General features: G+C 41.1%; 1 protein-coding gene across 4 annotated transcripts in view; it reads right to left on the bottom strand.

The window, feature by feature from the left end:
- The window catches only part of LOC309709152 (protein sidekick-1-like), a 302,493-nt gene that overhangs the window by 126,791 nt on the left and 148,709 nt on the right, over positions 1-26,993 (bottom strand). For 3 of the 4 annotated variants that reach the window (XM_082537647.1, XM_082537648.1, XM_082537649.1), the window contains one exon: positions 19,874-20,007. The exons of the other annotated variant lie outside the window; for it this stretch is intronic. In XM_082537647.1, coding sequence (XP_082393773.1) covers positions 19,874-20,007 — 134 coding nt within the window. The remainder of the gene's footprint in view (positions 1-19,873; positions 20,008-26,993) is intronic. 4 annotated transcript variants of the gene reach the window in all.

The raw sequence follows: 26,993 nt of genomic DNA, 5'->3' as shown, positions 1-26,993 counted from the left end.
CCTAAGTACGCCTCGACCTTGGGGAGGATTTGTATTCATTAATTCACTGTTGTGTATTCGCCTGCCTGAAGGACCCATAAACAAGCGGAGGTCACCGTGTCCTCTGTGAGTGGTAGCAAATTGTGCAAATGGATGTCGCTGCACATGAGGGTGTCTACAGTATGGGTTTGTGTACAAGAGGTAATAATTACAGTATCTGCTTCCTGTGCCTGCTATTCAGTACAACAATCCTGTGTGCTTGGTATGTGTGTAATGTGTGACTGTTTTAGCTTTCTGGATGACCTGGTGTGCTGGTACTGAACCTTCAGTCCCAAGCTCAGGGTCACCTATTTGCTGCAACACCCCGAAACCCTCCATGACTCACCCCAACCTCTCATAACCCTTTATCACATAAAATGCCCCAGTGGGCCTTTCTTCTTTCCCTCCATCTACATACAACAAGACAACCCTTGCCCCTCGGTGACAATCTATTCCCCGGCTCAGCTTCGCTTTGTTCCCCCCGCATCCACCCACATCGACATCCACTGTCACATTTCCCCAAGCAAAAGAATACTTTTTTAGCAGTGCGTTTGGGTCTTTTCTTTCCCTCCCTTGGCTGCTTAAAAACCCAAAGTTCAACCTCAAAAACCCTTACCATTCCAATTTACCCTGTCAATCTCACTCCCTTTTCTCTCTGTTCCTTCTTCCTGCTCCGAAACACACACGTGCTAACACACATACGTGCACAGCCACAAACACACACCTATTTGAAATTCATATCAGCAGCGATACAAATGCAACGCTCCAACTTCCAATACTGATACATTTACAGGGAGAAGCACAGGGACCCGTCTCGACACACAAACACGTGTGCGCACAAGCATGTAAAATAATAAGCTTGCTGGAGCATTGACCTCAGACCTCAGGGCAATTCCTGATGGACCCAGATGTTAAAATATGCTTTCTTTTCTTATACCGAGTTGTGCGTCTGTCTCTGAAAATCTAAGAAGAATTTGTGGAGACCTATCATTGATACACAGCATGTAAACAGCCGTGAGCAGGTTTACATAACAAAGTTTGGTTTTCATACAACCTTTACTCTCTTTATTTGAGCAAAATCCTGTCACTGGATCCGATTCTCCTTCCCTCTATAAATGTGGACTCTGGCAAGGTTACATCTTCCTGCTGTCTGCCTGTCTGTACCAAACACCAGCACCAGTTGACCTTTCCAATTTACCATGTCAATCATGCGCGAACACACACCCACACACACAGCCCAGTCTCTCATACACGTTCAGGTAAAAGTTGGTGTCAATCACCCTTGCGTGGACTCCCAAATGTCACAAGGTTTTGACATTCACTTTGCCGACAGTCTGAAAGGAAAAGAAGGGTTTGCTTATCCGTCTGTACAACCACTTTTTTCATTTAATGACAAATTAATTTCCACTCCTCGCTGTTCCCATTACATTAGACTTTTCAGGTTTCTTCGTGCCCAAACCCTCGTTAAACATTACCTCTTATCGCCTCAAAAGGCGCGGAAATGAATGAAAATGTGCCAATGAAACTGATAAAACAAACATCCAACCAGAAAAATAAAGTGATAACAAGAAAAATGTAAAACAGAAAACAAAACATGTAGCATATAATGAAAAGGGGAGATAGATGTGGCTTCATATTGTGAGCTTAATGACAGCATAACAAACAGATTCACAGAGGAGTGCTTGCTTCTGCAAGTTTTCTCCTCTGACAGGAGAAAGAGAATAAAACAAGGAGCCTCTGATCCCGTGAGAGAAAAGGAAGAATATTAAAAGACAAGTGAGAGATGAAAGGCGAGTGGTCGGATAGGGCAAAAGTTGACGTGAAAAGTTGTTGCTGTAATATGGCACAGCTTTGTGTTCTCCTGTCCTGTGCCAACCACCCTAGGGCGAGATGGAGAACGGATCACAGGAGAGACAAACAAGAAATGCCTTGCTACTAAATCAGGTTGTTTCCTCCTTCTTTTCTTCATCCAGAAAGCTGCAGGGCGACCTGCTATCTCACACTGCTTCATTGTCACCCCATCTTCGTCTTTATCCACCCTTCTCCCATTGCCCTTCTGTCACACAGAGTTGAGGAACTGTGAGTAAGAGGCCCTTGGCATAAGTAAATAAGGTTCATATGCAAGAGGATACTATTCCAGCTCACCATTCACTACTAAAAATGAAAATCACTTGTTCGTAGTCAAAACAGTTGTACCTACATACTGTGAGAGATGCCCAGTGACAGTTGTTATAGAGCACCAACAGGGTGTAAGGGCTCCTTCACTGCTGGTTTCCTGACCGACCTGTTAGTGCTTAGGCCAAATACACTTTATTGTTAGCATTGTATGATTCACCAGACATCCAAGTCATCAAAGGACATGCCCATAAGCCTATAGCATACAGCCTGATACACAGCACACCTTCATTAGAGCCATTCAGCATGAAGTACCTTACTGGCAAAGTCTGAATACGTCTTTAATAGTTTTTTTTAACTTGTATTCCATTCACGTAGAGTCCTTACAGTGACACTGTTTCATCCAATTTAGTTCAAAGGCATGAATCAAATAACCACAATCCCATCAGATATCAGAATTCACACAGCACCACAGGTACATACATTAATATCTGAATATGAATATGCAGAATTAATAAGCAAAGGATGAGGTTTTTGGTACCGACAGCTTTCTGGGGTGGATTTTATATATTAGACATATTAGGCTGGCCTGTAGGGTTTGCCAGTCTTAATTGTGCTCATAGATTAGTCCAATGCAATCAGTCTGTTTCAGAAAAATAAAGATTGATTAATTTAAGCCAATAAAATTACTTTAACCCCCCAAAATTACTTTTAAGCCTCAAGGAGGTGACTAGCAGTGATGTGGTGACCAGAGACCCTAAAAGCCAATGAAATTTAAGGGATGACAGGCTAAATAATTATTGGCATCATGGGTTAGTTTAAATTAAAAAAACAAAACAACAACGGAAGGGTACCACTAATCTGCATATAGGGAGTTGTTAAATACAAATATATTCGGAGTTAGGTAAGCAACCAGAGACTGAAATGTCCCCTGGAGCAACCATTGGCTTTATAAGGGGATATTATTTAATTCAATGTTATTTACATAACATGAATTCGCAACAACAGTTGGTTCAAGGCACTTTATACTGTAAGACCCTGCGGTATTAGAAAGAAACCCCAACAACCACACAACCCATGATGAGCAAGCACTTGGCGACAGCGGGAAGAAAAACTCCCTCTAAACACAAAGAAACCTCAGGCAGGACCAGGGTCAGGGAGGGCAGAGAAGGGAGTGAGAGGAAAGAGAAGCAAGCAGAGATATCATAATAAACATAAATAACACCTCCTTTGGGTGGTGGCACTCACCAACAAAAGAAGAAAAAAATGTAGGTCAAAATTTTGTTGTTTGCTAACATTGTTTTGTTAGACCATACCATCTAAAAAAACAGTGTCCAATACACGAAACAGGAAAAGTTGGGTTAGATATGTTATCCTGTATCTAGATACTGTATCTGCCCCAAGAGATCTGAATTATTGGGTGCTGTCTCCAGAAGCTAAGTTGCATGCTGACTGATGAGGGGGAAATAAATTGCTAAAGAAGCTAAGAAGCTCAATGTCTGTATTGAAATGGTGAAAAAGTTTTTCATAACGGCAGCAATTTACAGTGTCTCCCTGAAAATAATTTCAGGATAACAATCAGGATTACTGAAAGATAAAGACGGTTACTACCAATCATACTTTGGACAACTGAATAATAGTGAAGGCAACTTACTGAGCAATAGTTATAGCAGTCACATTATGCAGGCCCCTGAGTAGCACATCATAAATTCTCAAGTTTGCTTGCAATTTTCTACTGCAATCCACATGAAAAAGTGAAGGACAGCTGTGGGGAGTCATTAAATTTAGATGATATGAGATTAAAACAAACATCATCAGTAATGTGTGTTCTGGCTATTAGTTTGTAAAATGCCAGAAAATACTACAAAATGTCGATTAATGCTCTCCAGAGCCCAAGGTTACCATTAAAAACATCTTTTTTTTTTCTTCAAAACCTCCAAACAGTCATTTTTGAGTGATTCAGCCAGAAAAAAGAGCAAATGCATTTATGAAGCTATTTTTTTCATACCAATTAAATCTTCAAGCACAAGAAACAGAAGTGATACAATAATTATCACTGAGTGTCTCACCTGCAAATGTTACCTGCTTTCCTAAGTGTACACTGCACCTCATTCAGCTGTACCTCTTATGAAAATGCAAACGAAGACACATTAAACTGTTCTGCTTGTCGACCTCTTGCAGCAACAAAGAAAAGTGGAGCTTATTTTTATAGGAGACCGACTCTGTGCCTGCGTGTATAAGCACAGGATTGTGTGCCTCTGTCGTCATGTCTTGGAATATATATAAAACTATCCCTCAAAGGGCCAAGAACAGTTAAGAGTCTATGTCTGATTAATGGCTTAATTGATTAAGTGGCTCAGAGATTGATTGGTTGGGCCTGGCTATAACAGCTTCATTAGAACAGTGATAGATCAGTGCGATCTGGCTGCAGCTGTTCCGCCTGGCTCCGGACAGCTCGGCCTGGTAATGGACATCATCCGTCTGTCTCTGCACCACAATATGTCCGCATGCACACACTGCTGTCTGTGACTGTGTACGTGTGTAGTACATGTGAAGGCTGCACACATCTCCCCTTTTCTTCAATCACTCCAAACAAGCAGACAGGGGAGGAGGGGGTGGCGGGGAGGTAAGTCAGGATGAGGAGGAAGGAGGGGAAGGGCGGAAACTATTTTTGGATTAAAGGCCCTGTTGATCTATTCCTGTTTTCAGCATCCCCTCTCAATCTTCAACTTTTACACTCTGCCTCTCTTTCTTCCTTCCTATCCATCTGTATCGTCCTCAAAGCTTTGCTAGTTTTGCACTTGCTCGTTGCGCGCCTTTCTCTCTCTGGTACACAATCCTTTTCTGTCCACGTGTCTTCTCTGTTCAGTCTCATCTCACTTCTCTTTATCTCTCCTTCGTTCACTAATTCTTTGCAAGTACCCTGCTCGCTCAGAAACCCAGATAAAAACACTGTTAAGTCTACAATTTTCGCAGGCACGCACACTCGTGGTGTGTGAATTACTAAACAGATGTGAAGGGTGGCGGTACCTCAGTGAGTATTTAACGAATGCAGACGACACTTAAAAAGCACCGCCCGCACATTCAGATCACGGTGTCAGCTGAACACATGGTAGCTAATGAACAAATGAGGTAATTGATGTGACTTTAGGTATTCGTACATGCAAATTTGTCCATTGTATAACCATAAAACACTATGGAGTCCATCACTGACAAAGCTGTCTTTAGAATATTTAAGGTCAGCTTAAGCTCCATCTTGTGATGATTATACAGACTCAACCACCAGCTCTAGAAAAATGAAGTAATTTAATCTGTTTGGTCAACAGCTGCTTCCAAAAACCTAAAGAACGAGCTGGCAAATCATCAAAGCTGTTTCTCTGTACGCTCTTAAAGTTACTCACTGATGAAAGCAAATACTGTCTAATATGGTTCTAGACAGTAACACTACAACTACTCAACTTCAGTATATTGTCAGGTTCAAATGTTTTTAGACAGAAACACAGCTTTTGTAATTTTGCCTCTGTACACATCACAGTGAATTTTAAATAAGCCAATACATATGTGACTAAAATGCAGACTTTCAGCATTAATTCACGGTGCTGACTTAAAGTTCAACACATCTACAGAGCCTTTATTTAATCAACTTGTTAACTGCTTGTTATTCAAATGTGACCATTTGTATAAAAATGACTGTAATCCTGAAACTTTATATTATTATTTACAATTGTGGCAGTTTCACGGGGCAGAGGGTCCAACAAATATATGTTAGACCGTCAACAGTAACTCAGGAATAAAGACTAGAAACAAGAACTAGCATTTGACATATGGAAGGACACTCAAAGCAAGTTCAAATTAAGTTCAAGCTGGTCACTATATTTAAAGTTAACTTTAAAACTAACCATTCGGGACATTGCCTCTCTTAATGAAGGTGCTCATATAAAAATCCTGATGCAAACAGCTGGAATTACAAGAGGTAGCAATTCGCCTGGCTTTTACAAACAATATTTTATTCTATGCTGTCAAATTAAAGATCATGTTTAGTTGGAGAAATGTGCTGTTGGCTAGGAGACAGCCATTTCTGTGTTCATGCCAACAGGGCTGAGAGATTACTAGCAGAAGGCTCGACCTGTTGGGCTTTACCTGTGTTTACCAGATCGTTTAAATGAAAAAGATGAAACTTTTATCGTACTTATTTGTTACAATCATTAATAATAATCTGCTCTTTTCTCCTACCAATAAGCACCAGTGTTTTGTGTTTTTCTTGGGGATTCAGCATGTGAACAGGAGCCAACACTTTAGTTTTTTTAAGAATCTGCTTTATAACCTAAGGCACAAGCAAAATGAATCATTTTTTCTCTGAACTTCCATACAATATAAATGCCATGACAGAAAATGTTATCCATATTTCTCATACCTACAAACACACACAGACGAAACACAAGTCAAACAACGAATACGACACACTCACCTCTTTGCCCCGTTCAATCGACTGAGCGTATTTCCCTTCCTCAGCACCTCATCATCTCTCCTTCCATTTACCCATCTTTTATCTTTCTCCTCTCCCTCCAATCTAATCTTTCCTCTGCCGCCTACCCCATCATTCACCAGCTCTGTTTCCCCACTTAATGTCTCTTTTTCTCTTCCACATCTATTCTTTCAAATTAACATCTGCTGACTGGCATGCTACTCCAATAACCTTTTACACCCAGCAAGAAGCACTGACACACAGAGACAATCAGTATGTTTGGATTCACAATAATATTTCATTTATATTCAGGATCCTGTGAAAACAGTTTATGAAAACCCTGAAAATAGTCAGTATGTGCTAATACAAGCTGGCATGTGAACAGTATATCCCGCTGGTTCGCTCAGTTTGGAGTCATTGAGCCTCACGCTTTTTCACGCAGTGATGAGTATCAAAAAGAAAGCACAACTACCGAACACTGTGGGAAAACTTTACAATGTCTGTCTGCATCTGTGCACATTCAACATGAGGCCTTAACTCGAATAAAGCACTTATTAAAAAAATAAATGTTCATGCACACACAGCGACTGACGGGATCACAAAAACCAACAGAGATTATGCTGCTTATCTGCATGTACAGTCGCTGTAAAAAGAACAGTACTATGTATGGCGCATTCAAGTGAGTGTTAATAGAATGTCAAGGAGGAAAGAAATCAGCAGTGATCTTAGAGAAGCAATTGTTGCTGCCCATCAACCTGGGAATGGTTATAAGGTCATTTCCAAACAGTTTCAAGTCCATCATTCTACAGTGTGAAAAGAGTTTGTGGAAAACATTCAAGATTGTTGCCAATTTTCTCAGCAAATTCACTCCAAATTCAGACCGTGCAATGCTCAGAGAAACTGGAAAACATCCAAGAGCTACATCTCAGACTCTACAGGCCTCAGTTAGCGTGTTAAATGTTAAAGTTCATGACAGTACAATTAGAAAAAGACTGAACGAGTGTGGCTTGTTTGGAAGTGTTGCCAGGAGAAAGCCTCTCCTCTCTAAAAAGAACATGGCAGCACAGATTAAGTTCATTAAGTTTAATCTGAACAAACCACAAGACTTCTGGAACAATGTCCTTTGGACAGACGAGACATGAACTCCTCTGTATACCAAAGTATTGTAAAGTCAAATGTGAGGCCATCTGTCCAACAGCTAAAGCTTGGACAAAATTGGGTCAGTGAGGCAGTGAGGACAGTGAGGCAGAATGGCTGAAAAAGAAAAGCATCAAGGTGTTGCAATGGTCCAGTCAAAGTCCAGACCTCACCTAACTCATATGCTGTGGTGGGACCTTAAGAGACCTGTTCCTAAATAAACATCAATAAACTGAAGAAAATTTGCAAAGAGGAGTAGTTTTATAAACTGATCTGTAAAACCTTGAAAGTGAAAGAGGGTCACTCTATTTTCACTTCACTGTATCTGTGCTCATGCGCAGCAGTGCACAAATCTGATTCTGATACTGGATAAATAGCTGGATCTAAATGGACTGCTATATGGGCCTGATCTATTCAATACGGTTCTATTATTCTGCGTTTTCATCTGTATGTCATGTGATGCTAGGCCCTTCCATAAGATGAGCTCATAGATTTGGCATAGTGAGCAGTCAGCAGTTTGCATTTCACACTCGCCACGCCATGTTTGCTTATTTACAGTAGTTTGTAACCTAATTATGATTTAACAACAAAAGATGGCGACGTCAACGATGCTTTTCTCAGTCAACTCCCTCCTCTCCCCTCTCTGTCTCTCTCCTTTTTTCATTTTGTTTGGTTAGTGTTTGCACATGGTGACAAAAACTTACAGTAACAATGTGTGATCAGCTCGAGTAATGTTATCTTCAGCTGTCTATTGTCTGCTCTGCTCTGTGTGTGTGCGCGCAGAAGGGCACACACAGTGAAACAAAGAGCAGAGGAAAGGAGCACAACTGGAAATGCCAGCATGCATTTTTACATTTTTATATAGCCGGTTATTTTTTTCAAGGCAATGTTGTTGTTCCTTACAGGCGGAATAACGATTCCCAGTCTCTTCCTTACAGTGAGTAATGCAACTTAATTGAATACTGGCATCAGAACTGTACTTGAAATCAGCCAATAACCAAAGCCAGAGTGTCTGTATCGGCATCTGGACTGAGATCGTCAGCTCACTTAATTTCCTTGAGGGAGACCGTACACTCACACAGTATTTGTCCAGCTAGTCAAACTCAATAGTACCTCTGCTACATTTCCACCTATTTTCTCCAAAATAACAATAATTCCTCCATTCCCTCATGTTGCCTGTTCTATTAACACTGCTGCACTTGTTCTACAATTTAACAAAGAAAATTGTTCCGTCTGCTTCATTCTTGCTCCAAGATACACACACAGACACACAACAAAAACCCCAACACACACACAGGCTAAGCCAAAGTGAGTCGCTGTCACAACAAACCCCTGAAATCATAACTCATCGCATTACGACAACCTTTCTGCACCCAATTGTCCCCAATAAAATCAAAAGCTATCTGCTAAGAGCTAATGTTAGCAGAGCATAAAACACAGTCATTTATTTTTTATATGATTATGTCAACATCTTAATCACTTAAACATCTTCTTAATCCATGTTGGAAGATATATAAAACTATTTTAAAAAGGCACGACTGGGTCCACTGGGCCCCTTCTTAGACTACTCTGGCTAAAGCACTGGGCACTTAAAGACAAACACACCTACAGTAAATCTAAGTGCTGTCTTGCAGTAAACATGGTAGGCAGAAACCGGCATCACACTTTAAGTTTTAGAGCTTCTGCTCGCTCCTGTTTGTTGACCTCTTTACCTCCAGTATCTGCTTGTTCATTGATTCTTAAAAACTTCTCACATCCAGCGTCTGTGACCTTTTGTCTGTTTGCTTAGTCACTGGACACCTCGCTCACTACTTACTTCTGCTGCCTTCCTCTGTGTCTATTGACTATTTTATTAGGAAGAGGGTTTAAAGACCGTATGAGTGGGTGTGCATCTGGAAAATGCTACGTCAAAGCTGTATACACAGGCATCCATTCTAATCAGTGCCATCATGCTGTAAAACAAGCTTGCAATTAAATCCACAACTAGGTGGAACAAGTAGAGCACAGTTGTTTGTTGTACTGACACAGTCTATGACTCAGTTTCCTGTCCATCCTTCAATCACTCCATCTCTCTGTCTGTACACTTGGGTTTTAATTATAGAAGCACAGAGAAGCCTCATTATTTAGAGAGAGAGTGAGGGAGAGAGAGTAAGAGAAGGGACTGAGAGAGAGAGAGAAATAAGAGGGACAACAGAGGAACCAGACAGAGACGGGATGGGGATCAGGAGAGAGAAATCTGATCCCTTCGCAACTGAAATGTTTCAAATAATAATTCCAGACACAAACTGTCAAAGCAGGAATTCACCAAAAAGCAACAATTCATTAGCCGAGCCTCTTTATCAAAACCACTGAGTATTAGTGCCTATTTGTATGATTATGCATGTGCACGTTACACATCTGTAGACATCAAATTACCTTTCAATACAAACAAGATCATTGTAGTCCTAATACGTCCTCACACAAGGTTAGAGATTTCAAATTAACCCAGCAGGGACATGGTAATAAATCTGTATAAAAGTGTTCAAAGAATAATATGTACAGCATAGTGGTACCCTTACATCAAGGTTTATATGCTAATAAATGGTTCTATAATTCTGTAAAGTGACCTTCAGGATGGTTATCTGGTAATATCTCAGTGCCACTGGACAGTATGGTGCTTTTTGATGAGGGTGAAACTGCTATAACAGACAAACCAGTCAGAGCAACCTAGAAACAACAGTGCATATTGAGGCACGGTTGAGTTATGAATACCTGCTGATAGTAATCTAAGGGTACTGGGGATATCTTGAAACATCCAAAAGAACTCATCCTCACAACCTAAGTGTGCCAAATCCCAAAGATTGCCTTCTGGAGTCATTCTGGATTAACTTTAACATCAAACTCTATATTTTTCGCAAGGTTAATTATAATGTTTTAGCTCATCAATGTATAGCTATTAATCTAGCATGTCACTCTCAACCAAAATATTAACTCTAGTAACTGTTTAATTACATAATTTCCTTAAGAATTATTAAAGTATTCTGATTCTGATAAAAAGTAGAGTGACTGATGAATTCTATACCAATTTCACTCTACAACTACAACTGAAACAAATTTCCTCCAGCGCATTAAATATGCTGTCTGATATTCGGGTGCAATCACAGACGGTCACAAAGAGGGAAAAAAGTTATTTGGCATTTAAGTGTGAACGCAAGGTCTGAAGCCCATGTGGTACTCCCTTTTGTCTACATTAAAAAAAAACTTCAAATCAGACATCATGCTGTACCTGTTTGCCTCAAACCAAAGGCAAAATAATAAGACCAAAATAAGAGTCAGTGCCTGATGAAGGCTGACTCCTGGAAAGCTTCTACAAAGCCAGACCGAGGACATGGACACAAGGTACTAGATGCTGTGTATCAAAAATCATCATATGTTGTTTCTTCTTCTAGTCTACACAGCAAGCACCACCACCAGAGTTTTCCTGCACAGAGCAATACTTTTTGGGAAAAAAGAGAGCTAAAAGAAAAAATAACCATTGTTATAATACATATTTAAACCAGTTTTGTGGTTTTTATTGACTTAAGCCTAAGGGATTTCATTATTGGTCAGAAGAAAATACACAAATTTCTATCATAGACACCAGAGTCATTGGCGGCTATTTACAATTACCATTGGATTCAGACTATAAAATGCACATTTTAGCTTATCTGCATACGATCTGTTCACTATCTGCACACCATCGAGCCTCCATTTCTCTATATAAGAAATAGGTTCAGCTTGAGGTAAAGTGGAGAAAGTCATGATGTTATAAGACATGTTGCAAGAGAGAAGCCTGTAGAGCTAAGGTAAAAAAGACAGAATAAAGTCCGACTGAAGAAACTGAAACAACAGCACATGAGGAGGAAGCAACAAAAGGTGCAGCGTTCCAATTTTTTCCACAGAAGTGACACAGTTAAAAAAGCGAGGCTTGGGCTGAAATAACACAGAGTGCTGAATACTCTTTCCCCTGTGACATTCACTGTGGTTCAATAAAGAAAAGAGAGAGAAAGAAAACAAATGGTTTTAAATCAAACATCATATAAAAATCTAGAAGCCATATGAAAAATAAGAAAAAGAAACATCTTGTGAGCCCAAAATGAGAAACACTCCAATGATTGAAAAACATCCATGTTGTCCAGCATCGATGATAAAGTGCCAAAAAATTAGACTGTAAGTGATGATATCCAGCATTCTTTAATGAATGATTAAAGATGTGAGTAAATTAACCAAGACAGCCAGGTCTTCTTTATTTGTTTGTATTTTTGATGTGAGGGACTTCTAAGTTTGTTTTGTAGCATAAAAGTAAATTCAGGTGTGAAAATAGTGATAAATCACAGATTTGTGCAAGCACACTGTTTGTGAATGAGGCCCACTGCCTTCACTACATGTGAACTGATAACGCTTAAGTGTGTAGCCAAGCCTCAGAGGCTCACTCTGAAGAGGAAACTGCACCAAATCACAAAAAACCACTGAAAGTGTCATTTCTACTGTCATTCTAAAACCCGCGATTGAAAAACTAGTGTATATATTTGATAAGTGAGTGATCTGAAGATAATAAACGCATCATCAACCGGCACAACAAGTTGGCTCTGATTGTGGTTAAACACACACGCACACACTACATGCCACCGCCTTCCAGCACTTAACTTGCTATAATTATTACAACACCATCTTATACAAAACCAAATTAAAATTTTCCCATTTATCTGAGAACTGCTGCTGTTGCCAATTATAATCCGCTCTAAAAAGATTCTCCATATAGGAAGTCTTCTGTTGGCTAACAGGAGGGGAAAAAAAGAAAGAAAGAAAAAACCTGTGAAATCTTTGAGCCATTTTTATTTAGTTGCTAAGTAAAGTATACTAGCAGCTGCTTCCAAAATTGCCATATTTTCTGCCAGTAATTAATTAAGAGCATTTGTGTGGGAGAAGAAGACAGCACATATTGGTGTCACTGTTCACTGCGTACACCTGTGCTTGTATCACAGGATGGTGGGTTGTGGCTAAATAGAGTCCAATTTGGCTTTCGTTTTGATTTTTCAGAGGTCACCAGCCAAACAGTCTGACAGAGAGTCGCTACCCCCCACAAGTCTGCCTGTATTTGCCTTGCACTCATTTGACTAAAATCGCCTGGGATATATTCCCTAACCGACGCTAGAAGCTGCAGTCGAAAGCGCGCAGAGGCAGCTTGTGGCACGGATCATTACGCTGCCACCCCGGTTAGAGTGGTTTCCATGGCGTTCCCTGAAGCCTATCAAGGCATGATGCAGCAAAATGCAAAACACCTTGAGCTCATGATGAGAGCTGCAGCAGCCTCACAGCACACAGGGACAGAGGGGATTCTCTGATCTTTCTCTTAAGATTTTAAATGAGGGCTAGCAGGTCTGCGACATTATGACGCGCTTAAAACACGCACTTGCGCACACACACAAACCACTTCACCTTACAAAAACACAAATACACACTCGGGGACTCCAGGGACACAAAAATGCCTCCAATTAGACGCGCCACAGAGCAACCGGGATGGTACTTGGAGCAAACACACACATGCGCGGCTGCTCAGAAACAGTACAGTAGCACACGTGCACAGAAAGATCCGCAGCAGGCTCTCGTTTAAGAGTCAGTGATGTGGAAAGGAAACATCTGGATGAGAAGGAACATGATTACAGAAAGAAACAAATGACACAAAGACACACCCCCTACACAAAAATAACAACACAAATGTCACTGTGCACACACACTTACACAAGCATTAAATGCTTCAAACCCTCATTTCTTAAAAGCTTTTTTAAAGTGACAGTAACTTTTCTGTCATGTGCCATATGCTCTTTTAAAAGTCCTCACTTTTCTCTCACCTCTTCTCCTCTTTCTACTTTCCCAAATGTTACTCTGACTGTATATGCAGCTGTGTGTGTGTGTGTGTGTGTGTGTGTGTGTGTGTGTGTGTGTGTGTGTGTGTGTGTGTGTGTGTCTCTCTCTCTCTGGGTTATCCTGAGGTCAGCAGAGTCTATTGTTCAGCTTCTGACAAACGCCACTCTGTCACGACTCAGGGCTGCAGGGCGACAAACCCTGTTTGATGGAGGAAGGAGAAAAGAGGATAAATGGTAGAAACGGAGTGATGTAAAACGGCAGACACCAGAGGAGGCTTCAACAGGAGACGTAATCAAACTCAGACAGATTTTTTTCCTTCCAATCACCAAGTCAAGGTAATCAAACTCAGACTCATACACCCTCTATAATACACACATACAATGAATGATTAAGGCTGTGAAGGGGTATTTCTCACACACACACACACACCAACCCAAGCTCCCATCTGCTTCACATCACGGCTTTGTCTTGTCCCCTGTCTTGGAGGTTGCTCTTCTCTATTCGTGCTCTATTCAGCCACATTACAGTACACAGTACCTGAGAGAATCCTTGTTCTTTATTCAGCTGAATCAGTAACACAAATCATAACTGTGCAGAACTCTGAGGCTTCAAAGAAAAAAATGGAAATTTGCAAACAAATCTTTCCAGCTTCTTTGTGATGCAGAGATCATAATTCTGGAAACTTGTCTGGACACTGCAATAACTTCTGCTACTATAGTACTGCTACTACAGAGGTGTAGTACTGTATGAGGGGCATTTTTAAGGTGACTCCAAACATTCTATGCATAGAGATTGGTTCACTTACGTGCTTTTGCAGGATGCTTTGTCAAGTCTGAGCTTTGCAGTGAGTGATGGCACCAAGGTCGTGTCAGCTTGGAATTGGAGACACAGGCTTTCAACTTGTAAGTCAAAGCCTGGTCTTTTGGAGTGGACAGATTTAGAATTAGAAAGAGAATTTACAAGCCAGACTGGGTCTAATGAAAAGATACTATCAATTTCTTTAAGAGACTAAAAGTCAGGACATCTTGGTCTCGACGACTGCATTGATTTTTTTTTTTCTAATCTATGTCTTGCAACTCTCCCAACTTTATTCAAGCGAAGCCCTGAATAACTGGAGCACTCTATTCAAGTGAAGCACTCTGTATGCATGTGATATTCTACGCTATTTTTTGCATTTAAGCAATTATTAACAAGTGTGACATTACTGCCTTTTTTATAGAGCAGATAAAGGCAGCTGATCAACTACTGAGCCCAAAGCTGAGATACTGCACGTGTCTGCGCCCTTCCCCTTCTTTGTTATCCTGCACTTTTCTTCTCTCTTATAAACTCTGCATACCCTCCTTGCTCCCCAAAATCCTATCTACAAAATCCATACATGTGAGATCAAATGGGGTTTTTTTTATTATTTATTTTTTAATCTCACCATGTCTAAAATCTGGTGCCATTCCTGTTTCTTTGCGCTGCAAAGGGGCCGTCAAGGCATGTCGAGTGTTCCTGTGCATGTTGTCATGTCTGTGTGTGTGAGTCTCCCAACGGTGAGTGCACTCTTTGGGGACGCTGTGCTGCTCTAATGGTCTGATGTACAAATCTACAAAGACCTCGGCTGCTATGAAATGAGCAGAAGCACAGAGACATGCGTACTCTCTTCTGGGCAACAGGGAAATAGACTGCTGTTCTGACTGACAGCCTAAAGTGTATGTATGTGTAAGCGTGTGTGTGTGTGTGTGTGTGTGTGTGTGTGTGTGTGTGTGTGTGTGTGTGTGTATTAAACAGAAAGGGATAGGTAGTGATGACTGCAGGTATGCATGAAGCTCAAATAATTGAAGTAGGAACGCTGATCTCCTGCCTCTAACAGAGATGCCCTGAGGCCATTAGTGTTCATGTTCTCTCTAATGCAAACATACACAAGTACACAATGAATCAAGCGTGTGTACGTTGTAAATAATAAAGCAGAGCCACTCAATAGAGCCTGACCCCGCCTCCCTGGAGTGACTGTAGAGATGAGAATGTGCTGTACTGAATGGATATTGACGTGCCACGCGCTCCTTTATGAAATTCAACCTCTGTCAATCTGTCAAGTTCAGTCCACGGCGATAACTGACTGAAAATGTCGTCTCTAACACCATATGTTGTCGGCGGCGATAAAAAGCTCCAGGAGCTGTTTATTTTAGAGGCAGGCTGTACTTCCAGTGATTACAGTGTCTGACCTCTCACCAAGCTGTTGAGCTGCTATCAATTGTGGCTGTTCCAGCTCGACCACGGATGACAGTTACTGCTTTTTATTTTCAGCAGTCTAGGCCACACTTACAGGACAGTGGTCAGGGACATGCAGATAATGGATCTGTCAAGTAGGTAGGGCATGCAGCTGGTTGTCTGACACTTTCCTCGGCCCTTGCAGGCTTTGCGGATTAGCAAAAAGAATTTGAGTGTTGGTTGTGCCACAGCATGAATGTGACAGAAAGGTTTTACGAATGTGACAATATCTTAACTTTTCATGCCTGTTCTTGTGTCTGTGTGTGTGTGTCTGTGTACGTGTGTGAGTGCAGGGCACACACTTTCATCAACAGCAGTCCTGACATGAACAGGTTGTTGGTCATATCCTCAGTCTACACCCACGTCTCACTTCATTAAGTCTTTCTGTCTCTACCAGTCCTTTTTCTCCCTCGTTCTTGTCTGTTGAGCACAATGCTTGAATCAAAGAAAGAAAGGGGAGAATAGAAAATAGGTACCTCATTTATTCTGCTGAATTTATGAAGAGAAAGACACCATTTTTAGAAATATGACTGACAGCTATGAACTTCTGCCTTCAGATCCTCTACAGGCTGCCTAATGGAAAGAGAAGAGAAGAGAGGGGGTGACAGGAAATGAAGGGAAGCGACAGAACAGGAAATGTAAAGGAAGAGGTGGGAAAATAAGAACAAAGTGGTGGAAGACATGAACGAAAACACCATTTGCGAGAGTTCATTCACATGTTCTCTTGTGTCAGTTAACTAGGTTAAGTGTTAAACACTTTATTGACTTAAATTGATCTTTTTTCTCCTTCAAATTTCCTGACAACAACCCTCGACTCATCTGTGTCATTAACAGGCCCAGTCTCCTTCTCTCTGTGGCTATAATCAGTGGCATCTGTGTGCATTCAATAGCTACATAGTGTTCAAAACTATGCTTAACACCTTTTCTATTTCCAAAACCAACCAAGTGATCAATGTGATGCTTAATGTCAAAAAACAGCCCTGAGAAAAAGCAAATACATGAATAAAGATCTGGTATTTCCATGTTTCCTTGCTCACGCTCTCTTTTTCACACCCTGCACGATTTGCAACATTTTACCTCTTTGGTTTGTCCCTGTTTTTATCAAATTCCATGATCTTCTATTTCTTCCCTGTCTCAATAACAAATAACTGAAATATGCTTTTATATAGAAAAAGGCATTTACCCAGAAAATGTTTATTGTAGAAAACACAGTTTTCAACAGAAACACACAAACACACACGCACACACACAACCATGCATGCATAGCTGTTATGGCCGAAGACTGATCAGTGAAACCTAACTATACCCTTACTATTTCTAAAAACGCCCACAGGAGCACTTCACACTGACAGCTGTAACAAGGTACTGTGCCTAAATTTATTTGATTGTGTGTGTGTGTGTGTGTGTGTGTGTGTGTGTGTGTGTGTGTGTGTGTGTGTGTGTGTGTGCAGTTGTGACAAAGGATGCCAAAGGATACAACCCTGTAAAGAGAATCTAATTAAAACTCTATACAGCCACGAGGGACAGAGGGCTCCCTCCCTCCCTCTCGCTTTCATTTAACCATGGTGAACACTTCAAGTGAAGGACTGTTAGACAGTAGAGTCAATCCTCCGGCCTCCAAGGAGAAGAGATAGAGAGAGAGGCATACAGCAATAAAGTGATTCAGCGATAAAGGCCACGACAGAGACGGGAACACACAGAGAGGCTAAAATCCATCAAACTTTGCAGTTCTTCTGACTGAAGCCTGTTTCCGGAGAAATGAACAAAGAGCTGCTTGTCATTCACAACAGTGAACAACACACAATAAGTGCATGCTGTTTTTACAAGTAAAAGCACATTCAAAGCTTGCAGACTCAATGAAATGACTGGATCAACCACAAAGATCTAACTCTTTTAGTTTTTGACAGTCAAGTTTTTTGACAGGAAGCAAAAAGCTCAGAATAACAAGAAAGCATAGTACAGTAGAGTATACAACACAACTAACACTTCTCATGTTTCAAGGAAACACACACATGAACATCAACCAAGGGGAGGAAAAAGCATTTAAAGTAGGAAGATCATGGATAGGGAGGTATGGGAACCCGTACACATTACATGTCATCTAAAGACCCAAAGCCAATGCATGTTTCTTTAAAGTCACTCACCAGACACTTTATTAGGTACACCTCACTAGTACTGGGTTCGACCTTGTTCTGCCGTAACTGTTCCTGACATAGACTCAACAAGTTGCTGGAACCTTTGGTCTTTGGAGATTTTGGTCCATATTGACATAACAGCATCACACAGTTGCTTCAGATTAGTTGGCTGCACATCCATGATGTGAATCTCCTGTTTCACTACATCCCAAAGATGCTCTACTGGACTGATCTGAAACACTATCTGGTGAGTGTGGAGGCCATTTCTGTACAGTGAACTTATTGTTATGTTCAAGAAACCAGTTTGAGTTGACATGGAGCGTGATTCTGCTGGAAGCAGCCATCAGACGATGGGTATACTGTGGTCATAAGGCATAAGGGGTCCTCAACAGTACTCAGGCTGTGGTGTTTAAATGATCTAGTTGGTACTAAGGGGACAAAGTGTGCCAAAAAGATTTCACCCATGCCACCAGCCAGAACTGTTGAAACAAGGCAAAATGGATCCATATTTTCACGTTGTTTACATCAAGATATGAACCTATTAAATGACAATCACAAGACAAATTGAGACTCATGAAATGAGCAAAAAATTTCTACTTTTCTGTTGTCCAGTATTGCTCATCCCACATTTAGCCTCACTTTCCTCAGTTCCTGTTATTAGCTACTGCAGTAACCAATCTGCTTCAAGGTTTGCATCTTGTGCATTCAGAGATGCTCTTCTGCATACATTGGTTGTAACAAGTGGTTATTTGAGTTATTGTTGCTTTCCTATCAGCTTGAAGCAGTCTGGCTGTCCGTCTTTAACTTCTGACATTAACCCAGAGAAATCCTGCTCAATTAATAGTTTAAGTCTTTTCTCTGTCAGTCCCAGTAGATCAGCAGTTCCTGAAATTCTGAGACCAGCCAATCTGGCACCAACATTCAAAGTCAGTTAACTCACGTTTCTTCACCGTTCTGATGCTCCATTTGTGCTTCAGCAGGTTATCTACACCATGACTACATGCCTAAATGCACTGAATTAGTGTTGTGGTTGGCTAAATAGATATTTGCATTAATGAGCGGTTGAACAACAAAGTGGCTGGTGAGTGTAGTACACACTTTATGTGACTGAGACAGATTTCCTTTCGGACCAAAAACTGGCAACACTCTAAATTTTCAAAGCTTTAAGTCCATCAAATATCTTATCAAATTATGTCTCACTTGCTTGTTGATATGGCAAAGGCCAAAACAGAGATCTATTATTGGTTCCTGATCTCTCTACAAGCTGGTTCCTCCCTACTAGATGTAAGACATTAAAAAATCACTCTGTGATGCCGAGTTTATTTGTTGTTGAGCTTCACCATGTGAGTGGTGATGCTTCTCTAATAAAACTCCTGCCGGCTGCATTATGGTAATTTTTGGTTGCTGGAATCTCTAATTTGAGATTTTAATAATCAAATCAATAATTCAAGCATCTCTACTTAATGATGAGCCAAGACCTCCAGCATTTTAGTTTGCAAATAATGTGTGCACAAGTATGTTGTTTCTGTGATGTGTCAGATATGTTTTTAATCATCTCTTTATGTCTTTTGCAGCTCATTTTCAGGTTTAGTAATTAGCCCGACACTCAAAACTGTCTTCTCTATCAATCAAAGGGAGTTATGTTCTGTAAAAGGGATTCAGATTTATCCACACAACAACCACAGAAGACCACAGAAAACCTAATGAAGCCCCACCCCAACAGAAAAATATTTGAGGGACAGAAATATGCTGGATGGTTTGACTGTAAACCAAACTAATGCTAATACTGAGCATAGTGTTTACCAGATGGGCTGTTTGCACTGTTATTAAATACCAATTTAACACGTTTTTTATTTATTTTTACCTGAGATGCTCAGGTAGACAGCAGGACTCGTCACAGTCTCGCCGGTCAGCTCGTTCACCGCCTCTACATGATAACGTCCGGCGTCCGTTGCAGCGGTTGCCAAGACAACCAGCTGATTGTCCAAAGTGATTGTTCTGCAAGGAACAAACAAGACACACAGAGAACAAGAGTTTAGAAAACACAACAATGCACTCCCAAAGCAAAACATGCCTCCTTCCAGCACTGCTCCGTCTCAGACGGGAACACTGCTCAAACTAAGACTCTGTCAAGAGAAGAGTATTTGGTACATGGATCATTTGGAATTCATAATGGGGGAGGGAAACATTGAATACAAGCATCAGAAAGGAAAGAGGATTCAGAGAGCTTAAATAAATCTCTCCTCCTGTCTCAGACTGATATGTAGCTCATTTTGTGTATCTTTCATTCTTTTTGCCACTCTCACTGTTTGTGTATTGTCTTCTGTTCCTCCTTCTTCATACTGATCCATCCTCATTTCCCCGCATAGCAGCGGCAATCAATATGCCACAAACATGGAACGTGCTGGTACACAAGCACACACGATCACAAGCACGCAAAATCTAAAAGCGTTCTTACTTGAGCATACAGAGACTCACAAAGAGATTTTGCGTTGCCGTTGACTTTCAGGAGATCATAATGGGAAGAACTGACTTTGGAGGGTGATGTTGTGGGAGAGATGCTAACAGAAAATATTTTTGTTGCACTCAGATTTCGAAGGCGTTTGAACTCGTCTGTCTGGCAACAGATGCCGCCAGGCAGGAAACACAGGATGATGTTTTTAGTGATGCTACTGGTGTTTTCAGCATGTCAGAGGATGGAAACTTCCCCCCAAACAAAAATATTCAGAGAGCCCGACAATGAAATGAAATCAGTAAGATCAAAGCAAGAATAGAGCGCAGTAAAGTTAGATGACTGTCTGTTGTTATTAAACAGTCAGCTTGTTTCTGTAGAGCCTGTGCTGTACAAATACTTCACTGCATTTAAAAAACAGTAGAAAAACAAAAGAAGCTATAACTGTGAACACTGGTTGCTTGAATACTTTATGTATAAGAAGAAGGGCAGTGCTTACATGTGAAAATTAGCCTCTGTCTGTGTGCTTGTAAGATATGTGTATTTTTCTGTGGCCATTGTTCAGCAGTGCTGAACTGGCAGCAGTGAATGTGCCCAAAACTCAATCGGCACATTGCCAACTGGAACACAAAACAAAACATGCCACTTATGACAACCTAAATCGATACTATATGAGAGCCAAAGAGGGAAATAAACACAAATATAAGTGCCTCTCATAACTACCAAAAGCGCACCTCTTGAAACCTTCCATCTTCTTTCTCCAAACTGTAAACACAAAACCCAATTTTGAAACTAAATACATAAAACCACTCACTCCTCAGGCAAAATCAAACATAATCTCCCCCCAAACTGCTTTATCGTGCTCAAACATGTTTAAAGATCATACACACAGCGAGTGTTAAATAAAAACACTACAGAGCAGTTTTTGCAAACTACATCAAAAATGGGCATGTAGCACCAGAGAAAACCAAACTTCATAAAATAAATGCATTTCTACAAAAACCACACAAATTCTTTTTCTGTAAAATAAATTGAATATTGAAAACTGTTAAGCGCTACAAGCAATAAAATTCCAACATCTCCACCATCATGGGCAAGACCGAGGAGCTGTCAAAGGACATCAGGGACAATATTGATGTCCTTGTGCAAGTCTACAATATTTGTAGACTTGCACAAGGCTGGAATTAGCTACAAGAACATCATCGAGAAGCTTAGAGAAAGAAGGTGACAACTGCTGGTGCGATTATTCGGAAATGGAAGAAATTTAAAATCAATCACCTCACATGGAAGTGAGGATGATCATGAGGAAGTTGGTGGATCGACCCAAAACTACACAGGAGGAGCTTGTTAATGATCTGAAGGCAGTTGGCACAGTCACCAAGAACGCCATTGGTAACATGCAATGACATAATGGATTGAAATCTTGCAGCAGGGTCCCCCAGCTCAAGAAGGCACGTGTACAGCTCCTTCTTAAGTTTGCCAGTGAACATCTAAATGATTTAGAGAAGGCTTGGGAGAAAGTGCTAAGGGCAGATGAAACCAAAATGGAGCTCTTTGGCATCAACTCAACCCACTGTGTTTGGAGGGAGAGAAATCCTGAGTATGGCCCAAAGAACACCACCCCACAGTCAAGCACGGAGGTGGAAACGTTACACTTTTGTTTTTCTGCTAATGCTACAACACGACTTCACCAGCAAATGGTGAAGTTGTATCATAAAATGTTGGACATGAAACTCCTTCGCTCAGCCAGACCACTGAAGACCCATCTTCAGTGGTCTTCCAGCATGACAGTGACCCAAAACATGCAGCAAAAGTAACACAGGAGTGGCTAAAGAAGAAGCACATTGAGATCACGGAGTGGCCTAGCCAGTCTCCCGACTTCAATCCTATAGATAATCTGTGGAGAGAGCTACACCTCCGAGTCATTTCTGTGAGTTTCTGTAAAGATGAGTGATCCAAAATCCCTCCTAACCTGTTGACCAACTACAAGGAACATCTTACCGCTATGCTTATTCCACTTAGTGACATGCAAATCAATTTATAACATTCATGTAATGTGTTTTTTTCTGGATTTGTGATTGATGTTCTTTCTCCCTCTCTCTCCCCATTAAAATGAAACTACCATAAAAATTAGAGGTTTTTCGTATCTTTGGAAGCAAGAAAACTTCCAAAATTCATCAGGGGATCACATAATGATTTCACCCACTGTATAATGCAAGTGAAATGCATATTAAAACACTCTGTAAATGTAACTCCAAGTCTACAAGTGATTCCTTCGGCACCAGCTTCACATCTCTGTGCTATATCAATCCAGAGGGCACACACACTGGCCTGATCTCTGATCCTGCCTTAAAGGATACTCCGTACACTTGCTTTATCTGCACCCAGGATCTGGTGAATGGTAGAAAGGCTCACATTGATTCTTTCAAAACTGACATGTTTTGAAAGCTTTGTTCTAAACGTCCATGCTGACATAAAAAAGCCCCCTGCCTCGTGCTATTGGGAAATCACAGATGTTACCTGTTTTTTCCACTGGGGGCCACATATAATTTTCTGTCCTGCTTCCCGTTCCATGAACTCAAACGTGATCTATCACAATAACGAAATTTCATCTGAAATTACTCTTCTCAGCCGTGCTTTTCTCCTCCTTGTCCTCATCCAGCACCTCCTACACACAACGTTCCTCCTCTGCCTCTCAGATTGCTTCTATCACTGGTGGTACAGCGTCTGCCCTCAACTCTCTGTGCAGCCTGTTCACTCTGAACTCACATAAATAGGTTACATTACATCACATTAATAACTTTGCACAGTTGCACTCAAACAACAACAGGTGTGGCGTAATTGTGTTCAACTTCTTCCCCGTGAGGTTATCGGAGATCAGTTTCTACTGGTCAAATACAGCTGAACTGAGGAAGAAGGCAACTACAAAGTGGCTCAAGAACAACACAATTTGGTAGAATTACTTCCTTTTTTCTAAAAGAGCTTCAAAAACACCACATGGGGTTGGAAAGACTTGAGTTACATGTTCTGAACATTGTGTTTTCAACTTCTTGAAGTGTGTAATGACTGCACAGTAGGGTTATTATGACTGAGCAAGTTTTGAGTAAGTACTTTGGAAATTGGATTTTCGTTTTCAGAAAATAGCAAAAGGTTCAAGAGACGCATCTAAGCAATTGTGAAAAACTGAACATTTCTCGTCTCACACTGAGGAGTAATTGCCTAATTGACTCATCATTTGATGCTGTAAAAATCTGAAAAGTGTAACTTGATTTGCACAAGTTGATTGAAAGCACACTGTAGTGTCATTGCCAGCGAACTAAAAGAAGACTGAAGATGTTGCCGCTTGATAAGGAAACATTCAGCATCATTAATTCACTATGCTGCTACGTATTAAATAGCAGATGAAACACAAACAGTGTGATTATCAGGATTCACAGCTTAGTCCTCAATAACACAGGCGTAACAACCAGCTGGCAACCCTATGGCAACCACCAATCACTAGGGAAAAATGTGTATTCCCTGACCAGCTGGTTAGTGGTTGTTGGAGGCTTCTTGCTGTTGCTATGTGAACTCTGTTGGAAAGACCAAAAACCTCCTTGTGATTGCTTTGGGTGATTGCTTTGGTTACTAGCAAACCAGAAAGGAAGCCCATTCACCTTGAAAGTAAATGTTGTGCCTTACTACTGAAACCAACATGTTTCAAAAGACACACCTTCTACTTTGAAGATGAATGGTCTCTGTTCCCGGCATGCATTGAACTTATCACAGTTTTACTACTTCTCAGAGAGCAGATGTTGTGTTTGTGTTTCAGTTTCACAGCGACTACCAGCAACCACTAGCATAAATGTTGGGGAGTACTCATTTTTCTCTAGCAACTAGTGGTGGGGCCAGGGGGTTGCCAACCTGTCTCTAGGCCTGTGTGACCGGGGCCTTAAAGATGGCTGTGTTGATGCACTCATTAACATTTAAACATGGAGGTGCTGGTGTAGCTCACCAGGTTGAGCAGGCAACCCCATAAGCCATAAAGCTATTGCAGAGCCCTGGGATCAAATCTGCCCTAAGGCTATTTACTTTGTGCCTTTCCCAGCTTTCTTCCCTTCTGTCTTATCTCAAAAGGGACAGGGGGGGGGGAGTTTCTTTATCGTATATCCAGTGATGAAGTACAAAGAAGTGCTTGAATGTGCAAGAAAGAAATATAGGAACTGCTAACTGAAATATTTATTGAAAGGAGTGGTGAGTCATGGGATCACATGGAGTTGTTCGACGATTCTCCGACAAACACACTCAAACCGAGGCAGAATTCCTCAGGTCTAAATTTATTCAGCGTGATTTCCCAGGAGAACAACTTCAAGAGCCAGAGCCTCAACCCCGACACTGACACTTTATTTGTGTGAGCGTATGTCAATGTGTGCCGGTTGGATTTTGTGTGCATATCACTCACTGAAAAAAGGAGGCTTTAACCAAACCTTTCTTCTCTTCTTTCTCACTTATTTCAACGCAGGGATGAATTCTGCATCTTCACCTAGCTCCGTAATGTAATTTATAGCTGTTAAGCTCATTAAGTGCACTGACCCGCCCATTTCATCACATCTGTTTTACCCAGCACATGCTGATTAATAGACAGAGAGGGCTGGCTTCTACTCGCCTACAGTGTCTGAGGTAGGAGAGAGCCTGGGAGGTTCGAGGGAATCTAAATTCACCAATTTAACAAAGACAAAGACGCTCAGTGGGCGTCAGAGCTGAATTTAGACCAATTAAGATCTAAGCATTTGTTGAGTTAAAAGAATTTCTTTATGGAGTATCTTTTGTTTCCCATTCACAAATGCCATCATATGTACTATTTACATGTGAAGCTGTATGCCATGACATTGGCTGACGGCATGTTCCATTTAATTCAAATTGGCAGGACTTCCATTTCTCATTACATCTCCGCATGGAAAATTCATATCATAAAAAGAAGAAAAAACGAAGTACAAAATGAAATGCCAATAAGAATAAGAAGTCAGGCGACAGAAATTAGAGGACCATAATTCAAAAAAATAATAAAATGTCAGTGCTAGTTCCCAATACCTGGAGGGTGGCTACACAGCCTCATCTTAAGAGTGACAATACAGTCAGAAACATGCACCAGCATACAGATAGATATGTAGAAGTTTAGGAGTGACCTCTTATTCTGAATATATACGTTCAAATTTATTATGACATGTGACTTTCGGCTCTCTTTTAGGTCTGCATTTAATTAAACTGGACAAAATTGTTCGGGCTTTTAATGAAACACAAACCCAGTTGTAAAACTGTGCATGACTCTGCATGCTTATGTCTGTGAGAGAGAGAGTTTTTCCCAAGGCAGAAAAAATTAAATACAGCAATCAGCTACATCCCATCCCATCTTCTTTCCTTTCTGAATCACAGCATCCCATCATTTTTTTTCTCTTTGTACCCCCACTCCACGCGCACACACACACACACACACACACACACACACACACACACACACACACACACACACACACACACACACAATAAAACAAATAAATAACAACCTCTGTGACTCATTCCTTCAAATCCCATTTCCATTCTCACTCAGATTACAATCTGCACATTTCTCTCTTGGTTTCTTTCAATTTTCTTTGTATTTTATTTCTGGCTGTCTCTCTCTCTCACAGAGAGATTCCCCCCCCCAATCACTTCATATAACTGTCCTGCTTTACCCTCCCCTCTCTCTCCTCTGACTTCTCTGAACCGAAGCGCCGTGCCAGATTGGTCTTTCATTTAAGTGTACTGCCCCAAGACTTAATAAACACTCATGGGTGACCGCAATGCAACACTGGCTGCTTTACACACACACACACACACACACACACACACACACACACACACACACACACACACACACACACACACACACACACAAGCACGCACACGCATACACACCAAACTGTGAAAAGAGCTAATTAGCACACACGTCGCAGGCCAGGGGATGAGTGAGCGAGTGCGTGAATGTGTGTATTTTTGATCTGTGTGTGAGCATGTGTGCCAGGTCCATGGACTGAGTCGCCTGCCCTCCTCCTCTATCCCTGATAAGCAGCGTGCCACCTTCTTAAACCACAATGCTTCTGACACACAGCAGCCTTGTGTGGAGAAGTGTGGCAGCAGTGCAGAAGGAGGAGGACACTACACTGTAAACCGAGTCCAGACAGCAGGTAGGGTTTTTTGGCAGCTTTGTCTGCAAAGCTAGTGCCAGCCAGCCACCCACATATTACACCTCATACATACACACACCTACTCAAACAGGCAGGCGCACAGTTGGGACCATTCACTGTGCCTCTCAGCCGTTTGAACTGAATATTTACTCTGGTGTTCAAGTCAGCGGACACATGAATATGTTCTCTGTGAGACTGATTGATAGTTAACGTACACAGGTTCGTGTATGCTGAGGGCAACCTTATGTGCGCCTATATAAATTTTTCTACTTGTCTTTTTAGCTGGGGATTTTGTTGCTACACACTTTACTTTGGGGTGAAGTATTCAG

The sequence above is a fragment of the Aulonocara stuartgranti genome, assembly GCF_965226115.1.
Source record: "Aulonocara stuartgranti genome assembly, chromosome: 6".
Classification (NCBI taxonomy): domain Eukaryota; kingdom Metazoa; phylum Chordata; class Actinopteri; order Cichliformes; family Cichlidae; genus Aulonocara; species Aulonocara stuartgranti.
Note: the sequence above shows the minus strand (reverse complement) of the source record. Positions and strands in the feature narration are given on the sequence as shown.